Source organism: Lissotriton vulgaris, chromosome 10 (genome assembly GCF_964263255.1).
Source record: "Lissotriton vulgaris chromosome 10, aLisVul1.2, whole genome shotgun sequence".
Classification (NCBI taxonomy): domain Eukaryota; kingdom Metazoa; phylum Chordata; class Amphibia; order Caudata; family Salamandridae; genus Lissotriton; species Lissotriton vulgaris.
The window spans coordinates 267,482,010-267,505,739 of NC_141698.1; the positions used below are offsets into that span (position 1 = coordinate 267,482,010).

At 48.5% G+C, this 23,730-nt stretch overlaps 1 protein-coding gene across 1 annotated transcript in view; it reads left to right on the forward strand.

The window, feature by feature from the left end:
• LOC147685096 (uncharacterized) overlaps positions 1-23,730 on the forward strand; it is a 1,199,247-nt gene that overhangs the window by 456,534 nt on the left and 718,983 nt on the right. Inside the window, exon 17 of the mRNA XM_086940986.1 lies at positions 9,613-9,786. Within this exon, the coding sequence (XP_086797112.1) occupies positions 9,613-9,786 (174 nt within the window). The remainder of the gene's footprint in view (positions 1-9,612; positions 9,787-23,730) is intronic.

The following is a 23,730-nucleotide window of genomic DNA, read 5'->3' on the forward strand; positions in this document are numbered from 1 at the left end:
TTCTTGACCAAGTCAAAGGCTTTCCCACAGTGGGAATTGGAGAGATGCTGTGACGGAGGGTAGGTGTCAGTTTGACAGGCAGTCTCCCAGAGGTTTAGGGGACATCACCTGAAGTCTGTGCAAATTGCTGAAGAAGCTGTGGGCCTTCGTAGAATGTAGAGTGCCAGGCTCTGCAGGAGAGACTACCCAGGAGGAGAAGCCCAGCTATGTTCCTAATGTGTAAAGTTCCTAGAAGGGCTAACTGGCATTGGAAGCACAACCAGCGAGGGACCAAGTCGTGAAGTGACACAGATCCTCTGCATGGTTCATTTTTAAAAAAACATATTTTATTGATTTTAGGTACGTCATATATCCATACATTACATTGTGCGTGAAGTATCTCACCCTCAAGTAGTCGTGACCCATTACTACCATATAACAGCTTACATGTACATTTCTATTATAAGACGTACAAAGTGCATCATCATTATTAACGCTTTACATGTTCAACCAATGTATTCGTAATTGGGTCTTACTTGGAATATGTATTTGTCTTAAAGGGAAAGAAAAAACTCCCATATAAAAAAAACCTGAACCCCCCCAACCCTTACAACTCTGGTCACAGTTCTTTGAATTACAGCATTTCTGAACCATGCGCTCTATACCAGTTTTCCGGAGTGCATGTGGGGAGGCAGACTGTATATCTATATGACACTTTGTGCCAAGGCATGGGCACTCTATGTCTCCATTTTACGTACAACACAATTAAACCTCTATGTCTATATCGGCGGATTTCAGCTCCTCTACCATAGTCTGCCATTCTAGTGCTATTGGCGTCTTACGCAGTCCCCTGATCTCTTCCCTGCGCAAGTTGCACCCTCTGCACAGCTCCAGCGCACCATTTCCGCATGCCAGCTCGACACCTGTGGAGTTTTACTCGACTTCCAGCGCATGGTAAGTGTTCTAATAGCCAATATTAGTGCAATATCAATCAATCGGTATTGTATCTTGTGTTTAGATAAATGTTTATGTAGTCCCAACAGGCATTCTTCCACAGTGTCTTGAATCTGGTGATGTGCTGCCTCCCCAGTTATCCCCCTAATCTGGGTCCAGTAACCCTAATTGGTGGGCATGCCCACAGCATGTGTATTAGGTCTGCCCTCTCTGTCTTACATCTTGGGCAGTAATGTTGTGCTTGTGGGAACATTTTATCCAACCGACCCGAGGTCAAATAAGCCCGATGTAACACCATAGTTTGTATAAATTTGAATTTAGAGTTCCTTGATACTTTTCTGGGATGCTCAAGTATTGTGGTCCATTCCTTGTCTGTCAGGTCTCTAACTACTTCCCCTGTGCATGTGACCCTCAGGGCGTCCAGAGAAACCTGTGTGTGTGCACTAATACCAGTTTATATCCAACGTACCAAGTGTCTCCCTCTCCCCATGTAGTGCCCCATCTTAACCAGCTTGTTGCTCTCAGGCTCCCTTCTCTGTGGCGCCCAGTATTTCTTGATATATTGTACCAATGCAGCATGCGTTAAATAAAGGTGCGCCGGGGCCCCCGTATCGTTGATGAAAGTGTCATGATAGAGCAATGTCTCATCACCAAAGAGGTCCGCTACTATGGTAATGCCTGTGTCTGCCCAAGGCACCAACTTGCGTCTGGTGAGTTTGCCACTAGCCAGCGGAATACCCAATAGTGGGATATTGCCAGCGTATGTAGTGGTCGCAATCGCAGTGCCGCTTTCCAACATTTAAGCGTAGTATCTAGCAGGGGGGGGGGGGCAAATCTCTTGGGGGGTCTATGTCCCGGTAGTAACAAAGCGTGTAGTATGCCATTATCTATATCCGCGTCAGTGTACCCTATTTCCTGGAGGTTGCGTCCCGCCGTCCAGTATGATAACCATTGCAATTGGCAGGCGTAGTAATAGGCACGGAAGTCTGAAACTCCCAACCCCCCCATACGAGTGCTCACTTGCAGCCTCTTCAAACTTATACGCCTCCGTCCCGTACCCCATATAAGATCTATTTGCATAGGGTTCAGTGTTTTGAAAGTGGATAATAGCACTAGTAATGGCAGGTTAGTAAAATAATACAGCAAACGCGGCAAGACAACCATTTTCGTTATGGCAGCTCTCCCCATAACGGATAACAGCAGTACAGTTCAAAAGGTGACACTGGACAGTAGAGACCTAATTAAGGTTACCTTCTAGCATATCTGCATGCTCCCTATACATTTGGATGCCCAAATACTTGAACGTGGTTGGTGCTATCTGCAGTGAGGTATCACCGAACGCTATGTTCATATCATCTGCACGGTTCGTGAAGAAAAAAGCATGTGATTTTGTAGTATTTACTGCAAGTCCTGACAAACTTTCAAATTGTTTGTACAATTCAAATATGGGGGTTAAGGGCAGGCGGAGGTCTCGTATGTATATAATAATATCGTTGGCATAGGCCGAGAATAGATGTGTTATATTCCCTATCGGTATTCCTCATCCCGGGAAGTTCCTTCGCATTGCCTGCGCCAAAGGTTCCAGTGCCAGTATGAAGATAAGAGGCGACAGCGGACACCCCTGCCTTGTCCCTTTATGTATCGTATATTCACCCGATATTTGTCTACCCGTTCGGGTACGCGCTGTTGGGGCCTTGTAAAGCAGTCGCAGTCATGCTATGTATCCTTCCGGTATCCCAAATTTAAGTAGCATCTGAAACATATATTCTCAACTTATCGAATCAAATGCTGGTCTAAGATCTAGGGAGATGCACCCCGTGGGGGAACCGTTTCGGCGCTTCCGCCATTAAATAATGTAATTTCCTAATGTTTAGTGATGTACTCCGCGCAGGTAGAAACCCGGTCTGGTCTATATGAACCAATTTTGAAAGGTATGGCATTAATCTATTGGCCAATACCTTACTCAGTATTTTGTACTCAGTGGGCAACAACGATAGCGGACAGTAGTTAGCTATATCCATGTGGTCTCTCCCTGGCTTTGGTAGTGATATCACTAGCGCCTGCACAGTGGCGTGAGGTAGGGAACCCTCCTCCCAGACCGCTTTATACAGATCCGCCAATTGGGGTACTAGTGTTTCTGCATATGTGGCGTAGAATTCGATGGGAAGCCCATCCATACCACGAGTCTTATTACGTGGGAGCCCTTTCATCGCACTTCTGATTTCTTGTGGTGTAATGGGCCCTGCTAGATCTTTTTGTGCCGAAAGCGGGAGCACTGGGAACGTCAATGAGGACAGGAAAGTTTCCATCCGTTCGCTGGGTGCTGCGTCTGTCGCACTATATAATGTGGCGTAATATTTCCTGAGTGCCTCATTAATCACCCCCTGACTGGAAAACATTGTTCCGTCTTCCGCGCTGATTTCACTGATCACTATTGTGGGAGGGGTGTCCCTGATCAACCTAGCCAGCAGAGAACCTGCTTTGTCTGTCTCTGCGTGTGCCCGTCGGGTATATGCCTGGTAGTCTATGACTCAAAGTGATTCCAGGAGTTCAGCATGTTTAATTCGCGCTTCCTGGAGCGGACCTTTTTGGTTCACATCAGTCGCAGCCTCTTGTTCTAGTCTACCCATTCTTTCTTCTATTTCCACTAGTGACCTATGGAGTTCCTGTCTCGCGCCTACCGTCACACTGTTCGCCTTGCCCCGTATTACTGCCTTGAAGGCGTCCCACTCCATCAGTCTACTCGTTGCCGTATTACTGTTTTCTGCAAAATAATAGTCTATTGTGCGTGAGAGGTCACTGCGGAACACTTCTTCCAACAACTGTGGCCACAACCGCCACGTAGGAACTGAGGTGGGGATTTTGCCTCAAGTAATAACTATCTCCTGTGGATTGTGATCTGAGAACGTCTTGGGCAAGTACGTAGAGTGAACTACTTGCATGGCTATGTTAGAGCAAAAAATTCTGTCAATTCTAGTGTGCAGGTCATGTACCACCGAATAGAAGGAATATTCTCGTTAACCCGGATGACGCATCCTCCACACATCACATAACTCCCATCCCGTAGCCCACCTAATCATTGCTTCAGTCTGCTTAAACACCCCCGCATCACGTATTGGTGGATGCGACCTGTCTAAGGTCACATCCATGACTGTGTTGTAGTCTCCTCCTATTATCCATGGGCATGTGTCCCAACCAGCCAGTGCTCCGCTTACTGTGTCCCAGTACTTATCCTGGTCGAAGTTAGGGGCGTAAACTGACCCCAGCACTACCAATTGTCCAGCCAGGGCACCCCTCACAAAGACATATCTACCCCATTTATCAATCCTTTGATCATGCGCCACAAACGGTACACCATGCCGCACCCAGATCGTGGACCCTCGTGCATATTTTGAATAAGAGGTGGAGAAAATTTGGCCACGTCATTTCTTTCTGAGTTTCATTGTCTCGCTTTCCACCATATGTGACTCCTGTAAGTACACTATCTGTGCTTTACGACGCAAAAGGTGCACATGTATCCTGTGTCTTTTGTGTATCGTGCTCATACCTCTTATATTCCATGTTACTATGGTATATTTACCCAACACATGCATTGTTCCAGTTGTTGTATCCATACGGGTATTATCATGGTTCGCAATGGAGCTAATGTATCCACATACTCATGAATGATGTGACCGTCCCACCCCCCAACAATCCCAATACACGGTCTGGTCTCCAAACTATACCAGGCCATAACAAAGAACTGAACTAAGAAAAACAAAAAAGGCATGTAAAGCGCCTTCGCCATATGGGGGGCTGCGCCTGCACTTGGTGAGGTGTATCTGAGGTTTCCCAGTTTTAAGCTACTACGGCACCGGAGCCCTAGTAATAACTTGCCTTCTGTAAAGAATCTAAGAAAAATTGGGAAAGGGGCAATCACAGCGACAGCTTGCAGTTACATAAGAGAGACAATACTTGCACAAGTTCATCATCCAAACAGGTCCGTGATCAGCTGTGGAGTCGCCGAGGGGAACAGGCCACACTACCCTCAGATTCCGACCCCTGCGATGCCTCATCCTCCGTAGAGGACTTACTTTCTGTCCCTGGGGCGTTCGTGAAGGTTGCCGTAGCAATGATCACCTGCTTCCTATTCTGTCTTATCTGTTGCGAGGTGACCTGTACACGCGTAGTGGTTCTTCTTGGTCTACCACCTCTGCAGCCAGTCGAGGCGCCCTCAAGGGATCTCTGCCTATCCTCAGTTTGTGCTGCAATCTCCGCAGTGTTGGTTAGTTCCATTACCTCAAGCCAGTCCTCAACATCTCCAGGACTTTCAAAAAAGTAAGTTTTCTGTTTGTGTAATATTTTCAGCTGTGCTGGGAATAGTAGTGCGTACTGTATATTTTGGTCCCTGAGCCGTCGTTTCACTGCCATAAAGGAGGACCGCTGCCTTTGGACTAACATCGTGTAGTCTGGGTATAAGGAGATTCTTGCATTTTCAAAGTTGATCGACGCAGCCTCCCTGGCTTTCTGCAGCAGAGTGTCCCGGTCACGGAAATGCAGTAGCTTTACTATAAGGGGCCTCAGAGGGGCACCCATTTCGGCCTTCCGGTGGATATTCTGTGCACTCGCTCTATATAGTATTGTGTGGAGAGTCCCTCCGTCGTGACGTGATCTTTGAACCATTGTTCCATATATCCAGATGCGTCAGACCCTTCGCTTTTCTCCGGTAGTCCAATCACTCGGATGTTGTTCCTTCTTGCTCTCCCTTCTGCGTCCTCTACCCGTTCTGTTAAGGTGGCCACCTGCGTCTGTAGCTGTGTCACGTCCGTTTCGGTCTGTTTCTGCTTTGGCAGTATCTCTGCCAGTGTCTTGCCATGGTCTTTCACCTTTTCCGCCGTTTTCACATGATCTGCCCTGAGCAAGTTCAGACCAGTGGTCAGGGTCCCTATTTTAAGCTCAAGTGCTTTCCTGGAGTTCCGCACTTCCTTCAATATAAGATCCAACTTTTCCTCCGGAGCAGGCACCGTAATTGGGGGGATACAACCAGACGCCAGCGTGCTATCCGTACTATATAGGCCTTCTTGTACACAGTCCGCACCACTTTGGTCCTGTTGTTTCGCCCTGTTTCGCCCCATATTGTCCAGTTAATGTAATGCACGGACACTCCCGCCTTATCTTTCAGAGCAGCAGATTCGCACTATACCCCGCTATCCTGTCGCCGAAGTTCCAGTTGCTCCCACGGGTAAAGTTGTACACGTGCAGCCCACAGCGCAGAAATGTGACCACGTACCAGGCTAGTGGTTCTCACTGCAGCAGGCAGGGGTTCGCAACTAGGGAAGGACGTTAGGCACCTCTCCCTGTTCAGCACATGCTATGCCCCTCGACTCCTTTATCGAAGTGTCTGTCCTTGGCCTCTGCTACGACCCCGGGTCCGAACACGTTACGTCAGCATACACAGGGAATTCACAAATTACACCATCCCAGGCAAGTCCCCTAGGTTTAGGCACCGGAACAGGCCAGTCGCATTACCATATACAGCCCACTTCTCATCGCTTTCCCCCCGGCTCTCTCTCCGCCGCAGCACAGTAGGGGGGAGGGGTGTCAATCACGCCATCGGGGAAGTTCCACAGCGCCTGTCTCGGCACCTTTTGAGCGCAGTAATATGTTATGGCAGCACACCATATGTCCCACTAAGTCTCAGCAAGAGACTGCGCCCTTATCTGCTCGCTGATATAGCAATGAGGTTCACCTCCGCACTCCTTACTGCACCCGTCTTCTCGCCGTACTCCGTGAGTTGATCCGTGAGCAGGACTCCGTGGGTGCACGCTGTGTGGTTATATCAGTCCCAATAGAAGATCAGTTGAGACCGTGTTTCGCCTCTCCGAGTCAGACCAACCAGCGGTAAGCGGCACAATTGCAAATGGCCGCCGCAGCAGGGAGGTTCACCCATTAGGCGTCTGTTCCGCTTTTCACCAGCCCAATCCCCCCCGTCGCGGCAGAGTTCAATAGCGCTGTGTACACCGCTTCCTCCTCCAGTCTACAATGTGTTGCAGGAAGGGGGCCCCAGTGCCCCGTTTTAGGCTTCGTCTGCCAGGGCCGCCGCCAGGGAAAGGAGGTCGCCGGGCATCCACAGGCTTGCGTGATTGCGCTCCCCGGATCGCGGGTTCACCAGCCCCCTTTCCTGCCAGCGAGTCGTCAACCACAGCGCTCATCTTTTCCGTGCATTTTTGGCACAGAAACACAGTTACCCGTCTGTCGTGTGTGGGCGTTCCAGTTCTGATCCTCGTATTTCCAGAGGACGTGGTGCTAATTTTCCGTCTTGTGCTGCCGCGCCGCCCTCGTCCACGTTATGCGGCCGAGATGGTGATATCTCAGCACTCCTCTCCCAGTAACTCGCATCAGAGCGGCACCAAGTGTCCGTGTCCGTCCCCTCGGCCTCTTCCCGCAGCTGTAGCCGTCTTCTTACAGTGTGGGGCTCGTAATTTACAGGATTTTGTTGGCTCGGGTCTGGAGCTCTCCTAGCAGACAACCGCCATGCTTGGCTGCTGGCCACGCGCCCCCATCCTCTGCATGGTTCTTGTGGCATGCTGTGTGAAATAACTACAAGTCCGAACAGCAACATACTGTTTGCTTCCCCTGCAGCATGCCTAGTGGGACTCATTTTTCCACTGTCTTGATGTGTGGGCCACTGTTGTCGGGATCAGCGCCACCACCCTCGCGGAGGTCCGGTCCCACAAACCAGGGATATTCATACTGCTGATTCATCCTCAACTTGTTGTGCTTCAATGCCAAGATCAATGTAGCCACCATAGCAGAGGACATGCCCCACGGCCCGAGGGCAAGCACCTACCAATCAGGCCTGCTAGGATGTTTGTGCTCTCCATGCCACTGGAGTCAATCTAGCCTGGCTGATGAAGAGTGATGCCCTGGAACCTGTCTCAGGATGCTTGTTTCCATTCCATGGAGGACCCAGCCAGAAAGATCGGGCTGAACTGTTCCCATGGGGAACATGGTCAAGACTGATTTGAGTATGGCTGGGTCTGAACTGGAATAGCATGCAGAGTACAAAAACAATGGATTTAGGCCCAGTTCTTTGTACTGGGGTGAATGTTTGACATTGTGCAGCATTCTGCCCATCAATTGTTTTTTTGCATTTGTCACCCTAAGTGGGACGAGTATGCCCAGATTTGGGCCCGTGCTCTCCATGCCTCTGGAGTCAAGCAAGCCTGGCTGATGAAGGGGGATACCCTGACACCTGTCCCAGGATGCTTATTTCCAGTCCCGGGAGGATATGGCCTGGCAGTTTGGGCTGGACTGTTCCCATGGGGAACAGGGTCGAGGCTGATTTGCATTCGGCTGGGTCTGAACTGGAATGAAAAACGATGGATTTAGGCCCAGATCTCTGTGCTGGGATGAATGTTTGACATTGTGCAGCATTCTATCCATCAATTGTTCTTTTTGCATTTGTTAGCCCGAATGGGACCGGTACCCAGACGTGAGTCCCATGCCACTGTCAAGCTAGCCTGACAGATGAGATGTGATGCCCTGAAACCAGTCCCAGAATGCTTGTTTCCAGTCCCAGAATGCTTGTTTCCAGACCAGGGAGGATCTGGCCTGGCAGTTCGGAGTGGACTGTTCCGGGTGAAGACTGATTTACATATGGCTGGGTCTGAACTGGAATGACAAACAATGGATTTAGGCCCAAATGTCTACTGAGGTGAATGTTTGACATTGTGCATCATTCTGTCCATCAATTGTTCTTTTTGATGATATTTGTTTGTAGCAGCCTGATAGAGGCTGTTAGCCGTGATCCTGCACCACTGGCGAAAACACTGATGGTGTGACTTTGAGGGGTTCACCATCCCACACCACACAAAGCAGCATCCTTTCTGAACAGGTAACACAGGGCCTGAGGTTGAAAGACTGAGAAACTGTGTTTTGATTCTACAAAGATAATCCTGCTAGTAGTAAGCTCACATTTGCCAGCATGATCACTTTTGCTAAAGAACTGAGTGAATTAAGCTGTGGTTTACCAAGCATGATGATCACTTAGTGAAATTGGGCCTATGCCCAACTATTGCCAATTACTGTTTATCTCTGCTGAGCCAGTGGGGATATAGGGGGTGGGGGCTCCTAAAAGGTAGAATAGGTCACTGTACACAGTGTGAAACTTAAAGGCCTTAGATTGGATTGTAGAACCCTGTACTCTGTAGTTAAACCATTATTAGTGTTTGTAGAATTAAGTTCTGAGGTCACATTAAAGTACTTTCATTTATCTGAGAGTAGCAGTGGGCTGGAAACTGAGTTGTTCTATCTGTTGCTTACATTTGAGTCCTGAACTCTGCCCCACACACTATGTTACTGCTTTCTTGATAGCCAAGTGAAGAAAGGGTGTACTTGGCCCACTTTGTAGAGCCATTGTAGGTTGTACACCAGAACACCTGAGACAAACAACCTCGACCAACATGGTTTTCACCCAATTACCCCTGTCAAATCTCTGGCCCCTGAATGAGGTTTGACAGTTGCATTTTTTAAATGTTGTAGTTCTCAGTTCATGACAGAGATATAGAGTGGCTCCTCATTCTACTACACTCCCTCCGATTCACGAAGTCCATGACATAGGTGTTTAGAGGAATCTATAAAAAAATTTTTTTAAAGATTATATTCTTATCTATTTGCATGTCTTCCATTCAAAAACAGAGTTGTCTCCTGGTAACGCACACCTGCATGGCCTAGCCACCTGCCTTCAGGGGATCCCTCTGACCGAAGCAAACCCACCAAGCCCAGCCAACAACAGAGAACCTGCTAGCGCCACACCAGAACAAAGTGATCCGAGGAGACCGAAATCTGCACAAGCCAGATCATATTCCGAAAGTAAGATATACTCACTCAGCTTTGGGCACAGCATATTTGTTATATATTTATACAAAGTGAATAAATGTAAACATGCTCCAATTCTATTATATTAGTGATATTTACATAACTTGCTGATAAGTCAGTATGTTCAACACCTACCGCATATAGTTTTGTGTAGTCTACAGGTCATATTTTTGAAACCTGGAAGGTCAGTCTCAGTTTTTTATTCTTCTCTGTTCCATGAAATGGATACCATTTAGTTTGAGTAACAACACTTGTTATTTAGGTTGTAAGGGGTAGTTCCGTTTGTGTTTTATCAAACGATCATTTTGTTCAGCACAGAAGGCAAAGAGAGAGCTTTTGTGTATTTTTTGGTAGCTTAAATTGAAGATTCACATGCTGTGCTTTTTTTCTGCATCTAATTATTGAGTCTGAACAAACTATTTAATAGTAAGGTTTTTTATTTTTGGGATGTTGACCATAAGTGTAGTTTCTATGACTCCTGCTGACATTGCCCACATTATCCCTGATCTTCACATTTATTGTTTTGCCACTGGATTTGTCGGAATGGCAGACTATCTCTTTTCCAAACTGCAGATAGTACAAAATGCCGCGGCAAAGGCTGTCTGTAATAAAAAGTAATTTGATTCGGCTAAAAGCTGCATGCGAGAGCTTCATTGGCTCCCGATGCGACAAAGAGCCAATTTTAAATTACTATGTATCACACACAAGGTGCTATATAACGCAGGCCCTACCATTTTACATAATAAAGTTGAATTCCACAGACCACAGAGGAACCTCCGATCTAGTACATTAGGAAGAGCCACCACCACCCGGGTGAAGACTGTCAGGATGGGAGAGCGAGCCTTCTCGCATCTGGCGGCTACTAAGTGGAATGAACTTCCTCCCAGTCTTAGACTGACAGATGACCTTCTGTCTTTTAGGAAACAACTAAAGACACTACTCTTCCCTAAATCAGAATAAATCATCACTCAGTGTGGTTATCGTACCTCTCAGCATCCAACTTTAGCGCCGTGATATCCTACTCAGGATGATTGTTAGCGCTCTATAAATAAATTAAATACAAATACAAATACAATTTGTAAGCATGAGAACATTCAAGAGTAGTAATTGTTATCAAAGATTTTGGAAATGCAGTTTGGTAAATAAACCAATACACAATTCAGATTCAGTTGCACAAGTAGTAACATCAAAGAAATACATACCAAAGTTGGAACAATCTGACAGTTGTTTCAAAAGCCTGTTTTTTTTATGTTGACCACTGGTTATACTTTCAAACCAGAAATCTGTGAACACTGGTGTTTGAAAGTACTGAAGACTTCGTGCCATGCACAGAGGTCACTTCTGGATTCGCTGCCAATTTCAGAAATGACTGCTGAGGGTACTGGTTACATCTCCTGAGATGTGGGCACAGATTCTAAGCATGATCAAGAGACTGACAATGTGATTCTACCCTTCTCTGTCCCAAAAGTGGTGGTAGCGCTGCTCGAAACCCTTAAATTGCTGATTCAAACATTTCAAAATTCGAACACCACAGACCATCGGCAACTTCAAAATTAAAAAAATTCAAGTCCTCGAATGACTCATTATTTTCCCAGTCAAAAAATGGATACTCAAAAAATACTTAAAAAGAGATCTGACCTGAGTGCAAGTGAGGAGAGCCGAAGTGAGGCAAATAAGATATTTGTACCAAAAGGCTCATGATTGCCCACCGTCACTGTCAAAGCAGCTACTAAGACTTGGCATCAAAAAAGCAACCATAATTTTATAAAGTCTACACTCAGCAGCAAACTAGAAATTAATTTTTTTTTAACTGATGGAACTTAGAGAAATTATCTCCTATCATTTGATCCTGAATGCTAGGATTTTTCTTCGTGCACCAGATATTTGTCTTGAATGCCATGTAGTAAATGCAAACATGTTCAAGTGGAATGTATTTTATTCTACCGCTTGTCACACCTCTTAGGAACATCCTCGGGTCTCTCCTTATACTGGCATTCTCTGTCTTTTCTCTTCTGCTCCTGTAGGTACCTTCTGTACTCTTTGTCATGCTTTGAATTGAGATGTTGTGTGCTTTATGTTCGAAAGGAGTAATGCCCTTTTTCAATTGATCTAAGTTTTTGGTCACATATTTTTCAAGGGGCCCTCCTTGCAGTCAGCTTCTTCTCATGTAGATATGTGAAGAACTCCCACTAATCTAAGTTTTTGGTTTCTCCACCTCTTTAGTCTCCGCCAGACATGGAATATCCTCTTCCTGAGCCTTCCTTGATAGTTACCTCAGTTTTTTGAGTCCTCCATAATCACCTACCTCCTCCAATTACCCAAAAAGACTCAGATGGCATTCCAGACCTAAGTGGCTATTTTTATGATTTTAAGTTAAAACAATGCCTAAGTGTATCGATAATCCACTGACTTTTTTTGGCGACATCAGACTTGACAATCCTAAAATGACATCCATAGTCTGCAGCCTATGGGAAAGGAACCCACCACAGGCCTAATAGTTTTACAGAATTTCTTCTACCATCTAAACTTCTCCAGCGTGCAAGGGACAAGCCCCTAATACAAATTACAAGGTGCAAGTACTGTCAACGCCAGATGTCATTAACGGACACTCAAGATGTCTATCTCTGGTGTCTCTGCTCCAAATATGACTGTGCTTTGTGTGATTGGTGTGCGAAGATGAACCAAAAGGTCATCTGCGACCACAAAGCCAAACTAGCCATTGCGGAACTCTGACGTAAGTCTCAAAGAAGTGCAGCTGCGGTCTTGAGGCCAATCCCACGACTGATGGTCGTGAAAATTGACATTGTCAGGTAAGTCGAGGAAATCCAAAAACACAAAAATTCCAAATATGGCTCTCCCTTGTCCTGCCACTCCCACTACCCGGAGTCATGCGAGACTCTGTGGGGACCTCTAGGCAGTAAAGTTGTTCCCTGATCTCAAAACCAACTGAAATTCTGCTCTCAAGGTGCTACAACATTACCGGGCTATCAGTGACACCATAGACTATTTTATTAGACCTTATTACTTGCAATTTTTTATTGTTGCAGTCCCTTCTTGGCTTTATCAGAGATCGCGCCACTATACAGTTAACGTAGCAAAAACTTGACCCCATGGATAGGCAATGCACGGACTGTAATATGTAGGCCTTCCAGTGATGTATGTTTGGGTTAAATAGTGTAAACATAGTTTGAGAGCAAAAGAGCATTGTATAGCAATGGAAATGTCCACATATTTTATTAGCATTATATATAGACGGGGAGTGCCTGTTGTTGTCCTGGTGGAACTGGGATCACCTCAACAACCTTTTGAGAGCTTCTGCAGCCATACAAGGTGATACTCAGATCCTGTTGTGCATATGACATAGTCATGATCTGGGGTAAGCCGCTACCGGCGTTTCCACCGCCGCTGCAGACAACAGGTCCCACAACTCCCTCTGTTACACCTGTTCCTCATCCAGTGGGGATTTAAGGATCGCTGCAGTCCCGAAGCGAGGGAAGTGCCCGGCCAAGCCAGGGCCAAAAGCGAGCCCGCAGGAGCCAGTAGAAGGCTGGGCCAACCCTATTCCGTTCTTTTTCTTTTGGGCTGACCAAGGTACTGTTTCTTCTGAACTTTATATAATTGACTTTGATTATTGTTTCTATTGAGTTGAATGGAATTTCAACGATCCGTGATAGTGATGCCTAGACTTGATTTAGTTCTCTGTACAGAAAACGTTGTGACGTTGTTTACATTTTTCGGCATATCATTGTTTCCAATGCCCTTGTTTTAGGTTTAAAGTATTTTATTCAACATAACACATTGGGACAAGACATATCTTCAAAGAGCAATACGGTAGGGCGAAAAGGACCCACAAAGTGCAAATGCATCGTCAGCCAAGATCATCCTAACGGGTCATCCACCCAATGAATTATACATCATGTTTTGCCACAATATGAAATGACTTTTCCCACACAACCTCACCCCAAACCCCAACTACCCAACTCCTTCCCCCAACTCCCTTCCCCCCTCACCTCTCACCCCTCGTCCAGTGCACCGTCCTAAAGCAAAAGGAAAATGCAGCAGGCTATGCCTCACGTGGAAGAGGGGACCAGTAGCAAAGCATTAGGCAGGCTCCATTGGGCCCGGAAGCCGCAGAAGACGGAGGTACCTAGGGCAGGTGAGTTCTCTAAATTCCGTGAGCAATAGGGAATGAAATGGCTGCCAGAGCTCCCTGAATTGGTTCACATCCCCCGCTACCGTGAGTGACATCCTCTCCATCCCTAACACATGCCACAGCCTGTGAAGCCAACCTGTGGTGGACGGAATCGTTGCCGTGTGCCAGTGTATTAAAATGTTCTGGACTGCAGAGCCTAGGGCTATTGCAATCTGTCTGCCCTTACTGGATCTGAGGGGGTACATCAAGCCGTTCGGAAGCCCCAACAAGGTGTAAGCAGGAAAGCGTGGTAATTCGATGTCGAAGTGTGTGTCAATATTATCCAGCACTTCTTTCCAGTAAGGCTCCAGCAGCGGGCATTCCCATAAAATGTGCGTGAGTGTCCCCCGGTGCCCGTACCCCCTCCAGCATGTGTCATCCTTATTATGATCAAATTCGTGGACTCGTTCAGGTGTGTAATACCAGTAGGTGGAGACCTTGGTCAGAGTATCAGTGAGCCCCATGTGGTATGCCGAGTGCCGTGCCCTGTAAGATATGTGTTCCCATTCCTTAGGGCTTAGGGTCCTCCCCAATTCCCTTTCCCAGCGCTCCCTCCCGGGGTGATAACTGTGTGTTGCAGGTGGTTGCAGTAGCTTGTAAAGGTCTGTGATCAATTTGGCATCCGATGTGCGGGATAACAGCCATTTTTCGTAAGGAAGGAAAAGCCTATCAGCCGACTCTCTTACTTGCGGCTGGAGGGCCCAGTGGCGGGCCTGCATATAGTGGTATCTGTCGCTCTCTGGTAATGAAAACTCCTGACGGAATTGGGAGAAGGGGACCACCCCCTCTGGACCGTACAAATGACATAGGGCTCGACACCCCGCCTGTCTCCAATGCGTGAACGCCCCTCTTTCTAGCCCTGGCGTGAAACCTGGATTGTCTACTAGCGGCGTGAGCGGGGACGGGAACGTGGTGAGACCGTATAGGATGTTAGTAGCGTCCCAAACTCGTAGGGGAACTCTCGTAATAAAAGAAGCGTAGAGATTTTTAGGCCTATGAGGACGGCGCAAGAAAGGAATCTCTTGTAGGGGTCTCCCCGCCACCGCCTGGTCCTGGAAGAGCCAATGTTTATCGGACTCCCACCTACTCCACTCCACTAGATAACGGGGCTGCGCAGCCTGAAAATATTTGCGGAAATCCGGTATCCCCAAACGGCCTGCCTCGGGGGCCAGCAGCGAGAGGGCTCTGCGCATTCTGGGCTTCTTGCCTTGCCAAACAAAGCGTGAAACATCCGCCTGTAGTTGCGGTATCCACCCGACCGGCGGTTGGAGCTGCAGGGCCCTGAAAAGATAAAGTACTTGTGGCAAAATAGTCATTTTGACAGCAGCTATCCTGCCAAGCCAGGAGAGCGTCCCGCGATTCCACCGCCCTAATTCGTCCCTAATTTTTGTTCCTAGTACTTGGTAGTTGGTCGAAACCATGGCTGGCAGAGTGAGCGCAATCTGAATCCCCAGATAAGGTACCGCACCAGAGGACCAAAGCATAGGAAACCTAAGTTGTAAGTAGGCTCTGGTAGCCGGCCTGAGGGAGATATCTAAGGCCACCGACTTGCCCATATTCATCTTAAACCCCGCTACCGCTCCGAAGGAGTCCAATTCCGCTATACATGCCGGTAGAGCCGTCCGGGGATTATCAATGGACAAGATGACATCATCCGCGTAGAGGCTAATAGCGTGTGTGAAGCCCCCCATCTGGATTCCGGCCACCGCAGGATTATCACGCACCCGTTGAGCGAATGGCTCCATATATAGAGCAAAGAGTAAAGGCGAGAGCGGGTACCGCAGACGTAAACCCGTTGACCCGAACTACCGCTGAAGGTTGCCTGTAACAGTTAAGAGTCATGGATCTGAATTTGTCCCCTATCCCGGCTTTCATTAAGACTTGCTCCAGGAAGGGCCAGTGGACTCGATCAAAAGCCTTCTCGGCGTCCACCGCAACATCATTCGTTCTCCCGGGATCCGGGAAGCTTTCTCCAAAAGGTGGACAATCCGTTTCGTATTGTCCACTGTCTGTCTCCCAGGGACAAACCCTGCCTGGTCGGGGTCGATGAGACGGGGCAAGTGAAGAGCAAGGCGTGCGGCCAAAATCCCTGTGTATAGCTTCAAATCGATGTTCAAAAGAGAAATCGGTCGGTAGGACCCACAGTATTTCGGATCTTTCCCGGGCTTAGGGATGACTGTGACTGAGGCCCGGAGTAAATCAGGTGGAATAGCTCCGGGGTCAGCAAAGGAGTTGAAGAGATGTGTGAGCACCGGGGCCAGAGATGTGCAGAAGGTTTTATAATAAAGGGCCGTGAAGCCATCTGGGCCAGGCGCTTTGCCATGTTTAAGTCTGGCAATAGCAGAGATCACCTCTTCTATCCGGATGTCTCTATCCAAATACTCCGCCTGCGAGGAAGCCAGGGATGGCAGCGTAACCGAATCTAGGTAAGCAGTCATAGCCGCCTCATCTGGGGGGTCTCCAGTGTAAAGATCCCTATAAAACTCGCGGAAGACGGCTGCGATCCGAGCGTCCTCCGTCTCCACGTTCCCTGCTGGACCCGAGATTTCCTTGACTAGCTGCTTCTGGCGTGTCACCCGAAGCTTGTGGGCCAGCAATTTGCCACAGCGGTCACCTCCAGTATAGAAGGTGTGACGCAACCGAAGTGCCGCATACTCCACCCGATCAAGATCCAAGGCCGCTAAAATCTTCCTCGCTTCCTTGAGTTGCCTCCAAATCCGGGGAGCCCCAGTCCTACGATGTATCTGTTCCAGTTCTCTAACCCGACCTGTAAGTTCATCCCTCTTGACCTGTTATCAGCTGCAGAAATTGCCAAGAATTCCCCTCGAATCACCGCCTTCAGTGCCGCCCATTGCGTGGCCCGGCTAGTATCAGCGTTGTCATTATGGGACTGATATTCTCGGATCGCCTCCTCAACATGGGCCACCACCTCCTTCCTGTGTAGCAGCGTGTCACGTAGACGCCACGTTCTGGGCCGAGAAGCGGCCGGCGGCAAACACAGCGTAGCCTCCACTGGGGCGTGGTCTGAGAGGGAGGTCACACCTATCTCCGACTCCGACGTCAGCGCCTGTACTGGGGAGGTGACCAAAAGATGGTCCAGCCTCGTGTATGTCTTGTGCGCATGGGAATAGTATGAGTAGTCCCTACTCGTGGGGTGCCTGTGTCGCCACAAATCCAGGAGGTCGACCTCTTCCAGCTGGGCCTTACGGTCCGCAGAGAGTTACCCTACCTGCGGGGAGCGTTGTGCCGATCTATCTATTGCAGAGTCAAAGACCATGTTAAAATCACCACCCAGAATAATGTAACGGTCTTGGGAGGAGGTGATGTCCTCGATCGCGGTCTGCAAAAAGCGGTCCTGTCTTTCATTAGGGCTATATAGGGATCCAATCGTAAACAGGAGGCCCCCTATCCTGAACCGATACGCAAGGAGCCTGCCTTTCTGTTCAGTAAACTTGTGGAGGACCTCTCCCCGAAAGTGCCTGGCCACTAGTATCGCCACCCGCCGTTTTAGTGGTACAAGAGGAGAAAAACTGTGAAGGGAACTTATGTGAACGGAGTCTGTGTCTTGCGAGAGGAGGTGCGTCTCCTGAAGGAGACAGATGTCCGCCTGGGTATTCTCCAGAAGGGAGAGCACAGCCCGCCTCTTGACTGGGTTATTCAGCCCCCGAACATTCAGAGTCACTACCTTGCACGTGTCAGGAGGCATGTAAAGGGGAATAGTAAAGAGCAGTGAGGCCCCACAGTACCAGGACAGCAGGGGGGTAAGCGCTGTCGTGTGAAAAGGGTGACACAATAGGGAACAGAGCACTATCACTTGTGGTGCAGAAATGACCGAGCAAAACCAGAGGCCCAGCCAATGTCCGGATAGCCATAGGCAACAACAAGCACTGAACAACCCGCCCCCTCCCCTTCCCTCTCTGCAGCAATGCAAACAGAAAGTCAAAACTGTAAGTGAGGCATGTAAATCTGAGCAAACCAAGAAGCATACACATTATCTGAATGACAAGGAACCCCATTGTGCACTGGACGGCCCCCCCCATTCCCGCCAACACCCGGATCCCTCCCTTGTGCCCATCCCCCCCCATCCCGTTCCCCCCAGGAACTGTTCCCCCCCCCCTCCTTCCCCCAAACGGACCCCAGTTCCCACCCGCAACTGGAACTGTCCCAACGACCCCAACTCCACCCCCGGAATCCCCCAACACCCCACCAGAAACCAGTGTCCAAGTCCGGTCCATGACGGCAGGCCTATGGGAAGTCAAAAAAGTGGACGTCCAGCCACTACGCACTCCCCCATCCCCCCGCCCCCCCCCCCCCCCGAACCCCCAAACCTGCGTTACGGACATAGCGATGTCAATCTCCCCCCGGAGTTTATTCAGGCAGTTAATGCAACTTCAGTTGGCGCAGCGTCGGTAACCGTAGCTCGTGGTGCGTCATCTGGGTCCGCAGCAGCAGCAGGCGAGCCCGGCCGCGTTGAGGAGGCCGGCGACAGCCGGCCCGGGATCGTCTGCCAGCCATCCCTGGTGATACGGCGCTGGCGAGGAGTGAATGTTCCATCGTCCGTAGCAGTGATACCCAGTACCCCACATGTATCTTGAAGGGACCGCAGCTGGTATAGGGTCCCATTCCATCGAAAGATGAGACAGAAAGGGTGCCCCCAGGAGTACTGAGTGCTGTGCTCCCTAAGGAAATACGTCGCTATTTTAAAGGCCTTGCGTTTTTGCAGGGTGGATGCTGCAAGGTCCTGGTAAAGCACCACACGATGACCCCTAAAGTCCATAGATGACCGCTTCCGCGCTTCACGGAGTATCCTTTCCTTCAAGGGATAGTCCGGCAGGAAGGCCAAGATGTCCGGGGGGGGCGCCGAGGCACTACGCTGTAAGCCGACTCTGTGCGCTCTATCAATACGGATAGGGAAATCATCCGATTCTCCCAGCACTTCTCTAAATAGGTCCCGCAGGTATGCCGCTACATCTTCCCCTTCTTCACGGGATGGAACACCCCGGACTCTGATGTTATTCCGCCGGGAGCGGTTTTCAAGGTCCTCGGTATGGGACTGAAGATCGAGATTCTGGTCCCGAAGCCGTATAACCTCCTGCTGCAATTGCGTGATCTCCTCGTCCCTGGCATGGCCAGCGCCCTCCACCGTAGCCACTCTCTGTCCCAGGCCATCCACCTCTCGTCGAATTTCCCGGACCTCACCCGCCACCTCCTGTTTAAGGGTCTGGAAGTCGTCCCGCAGGGTGCCAAAAAGGGACTCAAGGAAAGATCTCGTGACTGGGGGCTCCCCTCCACTCGCTCCCTGGGAGCCGCCCGGAAGACTCGGAGACGGTTTCCCCCTGTCCTGTCTCGCAGCATTCCGGCCCAACATGTCCGGCAGGGTGCGGTCTCCTTTCTTGGACCCTTTGTTATTCGCCATCGAGCCTACTGGGGTGTCTTCTGGAATGTTCGGTGCAGACCCGCCAATCGAGCCACCGGTAGGCCGCTACAGCCACGTGCACACTGCCAATCTCCGTGTGGGCCTCAGTCCGCACCTCCTGCAGGCTGCATCCATCAATGGGGCGACCACGATCCGGTCCACCCGGGGACCGGCGTCCCACCCGGGTCTCCCGGCTCGACCTGTCCGAGCCTGTGCCCCTGCTCACCACCGCCTACACCACCAGCGTACTCACAGATTCCTCTTCAGACGGCCACCACAAATCGGGCCGAGAGAGTCCTCTCAAACGGTACAGCTCGGGCGTATTTCAAATGCGTCACCGCTTTACCTCCAAGTTTGTACTGGGAATGACACACCCAACGCCTTCTACCCCAGTCTCTCCAAGGCGATGAAGCGGTGGCAGCCGATGAGGCTGTCGGGGGGGGGGGATACAGGGATCCGATCTCCGCCAAATCTCTCCACCAGTGCACCCCCGGGATTCCCGGAGAGGTCGGCCGCAGTTTTCGGCGCCACGTGCGAAATCCTCCTGGGTGACAGTATCGAGTCTCCAGTCTTTATCTCAGTACTTGCAAGCCTGGTAATGCAGGTCCACATCCAGAGGGCACCTCCGCTGGGTCGCCGGGCAAATGTAACGCCTCTCGATTCCCGGCACCTCCGTCGTCTGGGGGACTAGGCCAAAGCCACGGCCTTGCGTAACACCAAGCCCCACGGCGTCTCCTTTCGACGCTCCGCCTCCGGACACCAAGCTGCTCAGCTCCTCGGGGTTCGCCGCAGGGTAGGATGCTGCAGTGAATGTCGGGGTCCGACGGGAGGCAGCGGCGGTTCCTCCCCAGTCACCAAGCCGGGCGGTCGCCCAAACCAAACCGCGGCTCCACCTCTGCTCCGAACCAAAGGCCCTCTCGGCAACCGGCCGGGGTTCCTGGACCGTTCTGTGTCAGATGCTGGCGATTTCTGCCTCCACAGCCTCTACACCAATATCCAGCGCCTTTATCTCGCCAGATGCACGGGTCCGGGGGGAGACCAGTGCTAAATTAGGAGGTTAAAGGCTCGGGTCCGGCGGAGCTCACAGCGAGTGCGACCGCTCAGCCCGCCATCTTGGCCACGCCCCCCAAATGCCCTTGTTTTAGATGGGGAAAAGGAAAGCAGCGGAAGGAGGGGGGGTCTGGACTGGAGCAAAAGAAAACAAAGAAAATAAAACAAAATGCAGGTGGAAATTGTGGCTTGACAGAACTGAGAATTTACTGGACGACTGTGAAGATATTCTTATCGGTACCAACCATTTCAAGTTTATCAGTGACTGGTCTGCTCGTTGATTTAGTCTCTTAAACAGGTTAAGATATCTACTAAAGAGTCTATAGGTCCTAGATCTAGTACACTATCCGTGATCAATTTCAGCACGTCCGCTTTTCTTTCCAATCAGTTGATGGTCTCTCCTGTGGCGTGTCTCACACTGTTGCCTCTTTTCGTGCCTATTCCCGATCATGTCTGCATTCAATCTAGACCTCTGGTACCTCACCCCTCTGACAAATCTAGGGCAATCTCCAACAAATCACATACCCAGTCCCTAGGAAGCCATCATCATCAAGAAACTTTATTCGGCTTTAAAATGAAACCATAAAAGTCAAACAAACATCAATATACCATCATTCAAGTTACAAATTGACAAATGTAGTAAGTTCCAAGTAATAAAAAACACAAGATAAAAATACAAAATTTACAATATGAAAATTAATCACAACTTGCCCTGAGTCTGACAGAGACTCGTAAGAAGTTAAGAGTGTACAAAACATTATCACTAGAAAGGAGTTGTAAAAAAATAAAAGCTGGTCTCACCCTCCTAAAGCCTATTTATTAAAGAATGGGGATGATAAATAACTTTCTAGGAACAGCATAAAAAGTACAAAACATTAAAAAGTGCATCATGTCCTGAGGAGACTAACCGTCGCAGCCACATGGCATGAGGCACTGTCCTCCGTTCGGGGCTTGGGGGTGTGCCAATAGGTTGTGAAAGAGGTCAAGCCGGAACCTCGTCAATAAAAAATGATCATAAATACTTTTATCCCTAGGAGATAAGGCTCGGTGGTAGGCACAGTTTTTAGTACAATGTACTTTCGCACACTGGGCTTGCACATCTCTTTTCCCTCTCGTTCACAATATCGTGTTTTTAAAAAACATTCCTTGGCCCAAACAAGGTCCCTTTTACGAGTACCCTCAGGGTTCGTAAAAAGTTCTGCTCTTCCTAGCCTGGCGAGGCGACTCTTATGTACTGAAGCCATCCGATACATGAAACATAATCGAGAGGAAGACAATTCCGTAGGACATCTTTACTAAGTGTATTCTCTTTTTTAGCCCAGCTCTTGAGCCACAAAGCCAAGGGACGGAAGGCCAGTTCATCTGAAAGGAAAGACGTCCCCATTTCTTCATGGAAAACATAAGATGGAATGCATTGCGGGATAGAATGACTCTTTGCACGAAAGAGTTTTCGGCATTTTGCATGGTTGCATGGTCCCAAAGTCAATGTGGCCCCATATCTCGTTCGTATAACTAACATTTGAGATGCATTTTGCTTGGTAGATCTTCAAGAGGGCCCCTACTGGCTTCCCTCTCACTCTGCTGGCAAAATTAAAAACAGCTGCAGAGGCTTTCACTAGCTCCCCTTTCTTCCAGTTAAGCAAGAGGCACCAGCTCAAGGAGTCGTCAAACACTACTCCCATGTAGGAATAAACATTAGTTTTGGGTATTGACGAGCATCCTAGTTTAAAGATGGGCTGCTTTGTCTAGGAAGTCCAACAGGTTATCCTTATTTGTCGCAACATCCTTCATCTTTTGTCCAAAGGGCCTTTTTGAGAGGTGTTACTGATTCTGATTTCATTTTAATGATTAACCTTCCTAAATTGTTGCAGAAGTCTGATTATGAAGAGGAAGAATCTCTGAAAACAAGGTAACACACTGGATTTGTCATGTTAGGGGTTGTCAATCACTTATCCATAATGACATCATCAGTGTTAAACAAATGACTGCCTCTCACTGTCCCTATAATCAAATAGAATTAATCTTTTGTTGACAAATAAGTAGCTTTGGATATTAGGTCCTGTCCTCCCCAGTCAAAAATCCAATTAAAATTTCCAAAGTTTTTCAATCGACAATGTTCAGTAATTGGACCTTGTTTGACACTTTATTTGATCGAGCAATCTAGTGAAAGGGGCAACCTCTTTAACATTTCATGGGCCGATTCTCCACTTAGGGTGGTGGACTGACAGTTATTCTCTAGCATTTTGAATGGCAAGGATGATGTTCGCTTGGCTATTCAAGACTCAGTTTGACCTGGAGTAGTCTCTGCAGGTTCTATAACTGTTATCACTGACATTCGTTCAAATAAATCTTCCTTAGTACCAGAAGTTCCACACATAATGTCTCATCTTTTATCTTCAAGTACTGATGACCATGTCATAATTGCTCTAGAGACAGGTGGCCAGATGTTAGATAGTCCATCTAACAGTATTGTTGATCTTGACGTAAATAAAACTGTGTCAGCTGACCAAGTTTCAGCTAGAAAGTCTGCTGTGGATAATAACAGGATCTTTTTGTTATCTTGAAATGTTGCTGGCCTTAAATCTAAAACCTCTCTTCCCAATTGGAATTATTTCATTGAGTCCAATTACATTTGTTTGTTCCAAGAAATCTGGAGTGCGGAACCAGGTTTTAACCATGGATATTTGAATTATTTTGTTCCTGCCATCTGTGGACCTGTTGGCTGGCCATCTGTGGGCATTACTATTTAGGTTAGAATGGACCTGTATTGCAAAAGCCAGTGGCTTGATATTGATTACCTGACATCCTGGCTTTTCGACTTGTGGCCAAAAGAGAGAGGCTAATTGATACTGACTTATTTAACATATTTGCTAGAGGTGTTACGGATGGTCTGTCGTGCCATACCATCTTAGCCCTACAGGAATTTTTGCAAGCATGCCACTCTAATCCTGGTTTGATAGTAGGGGGTGATTTTAATACTGCCTTTGAGCTTTTAGATAACAATGATTTTCTTGATGTAGGCAATGAGGATGAGATCATGGGAATACCACAGCTTGATCTTCCCCCAATATAGAAGTGGACGGAGGCTGTCCTCCAGTTGAAAGCGCTTACGTTGAACTTTGGCCTGAGAGCCACCAACAGTAGAGAGCTCTCTGATAGGAAGGGTGCAGATATATATTATATTTTCTTCATTCTAGTCCAATCGATTACATTCTTTTAGACCTCCGTTTCTGATCATCTCTTATTGATATGTCTGTTTCAATAGGATTGAGAATGGTCA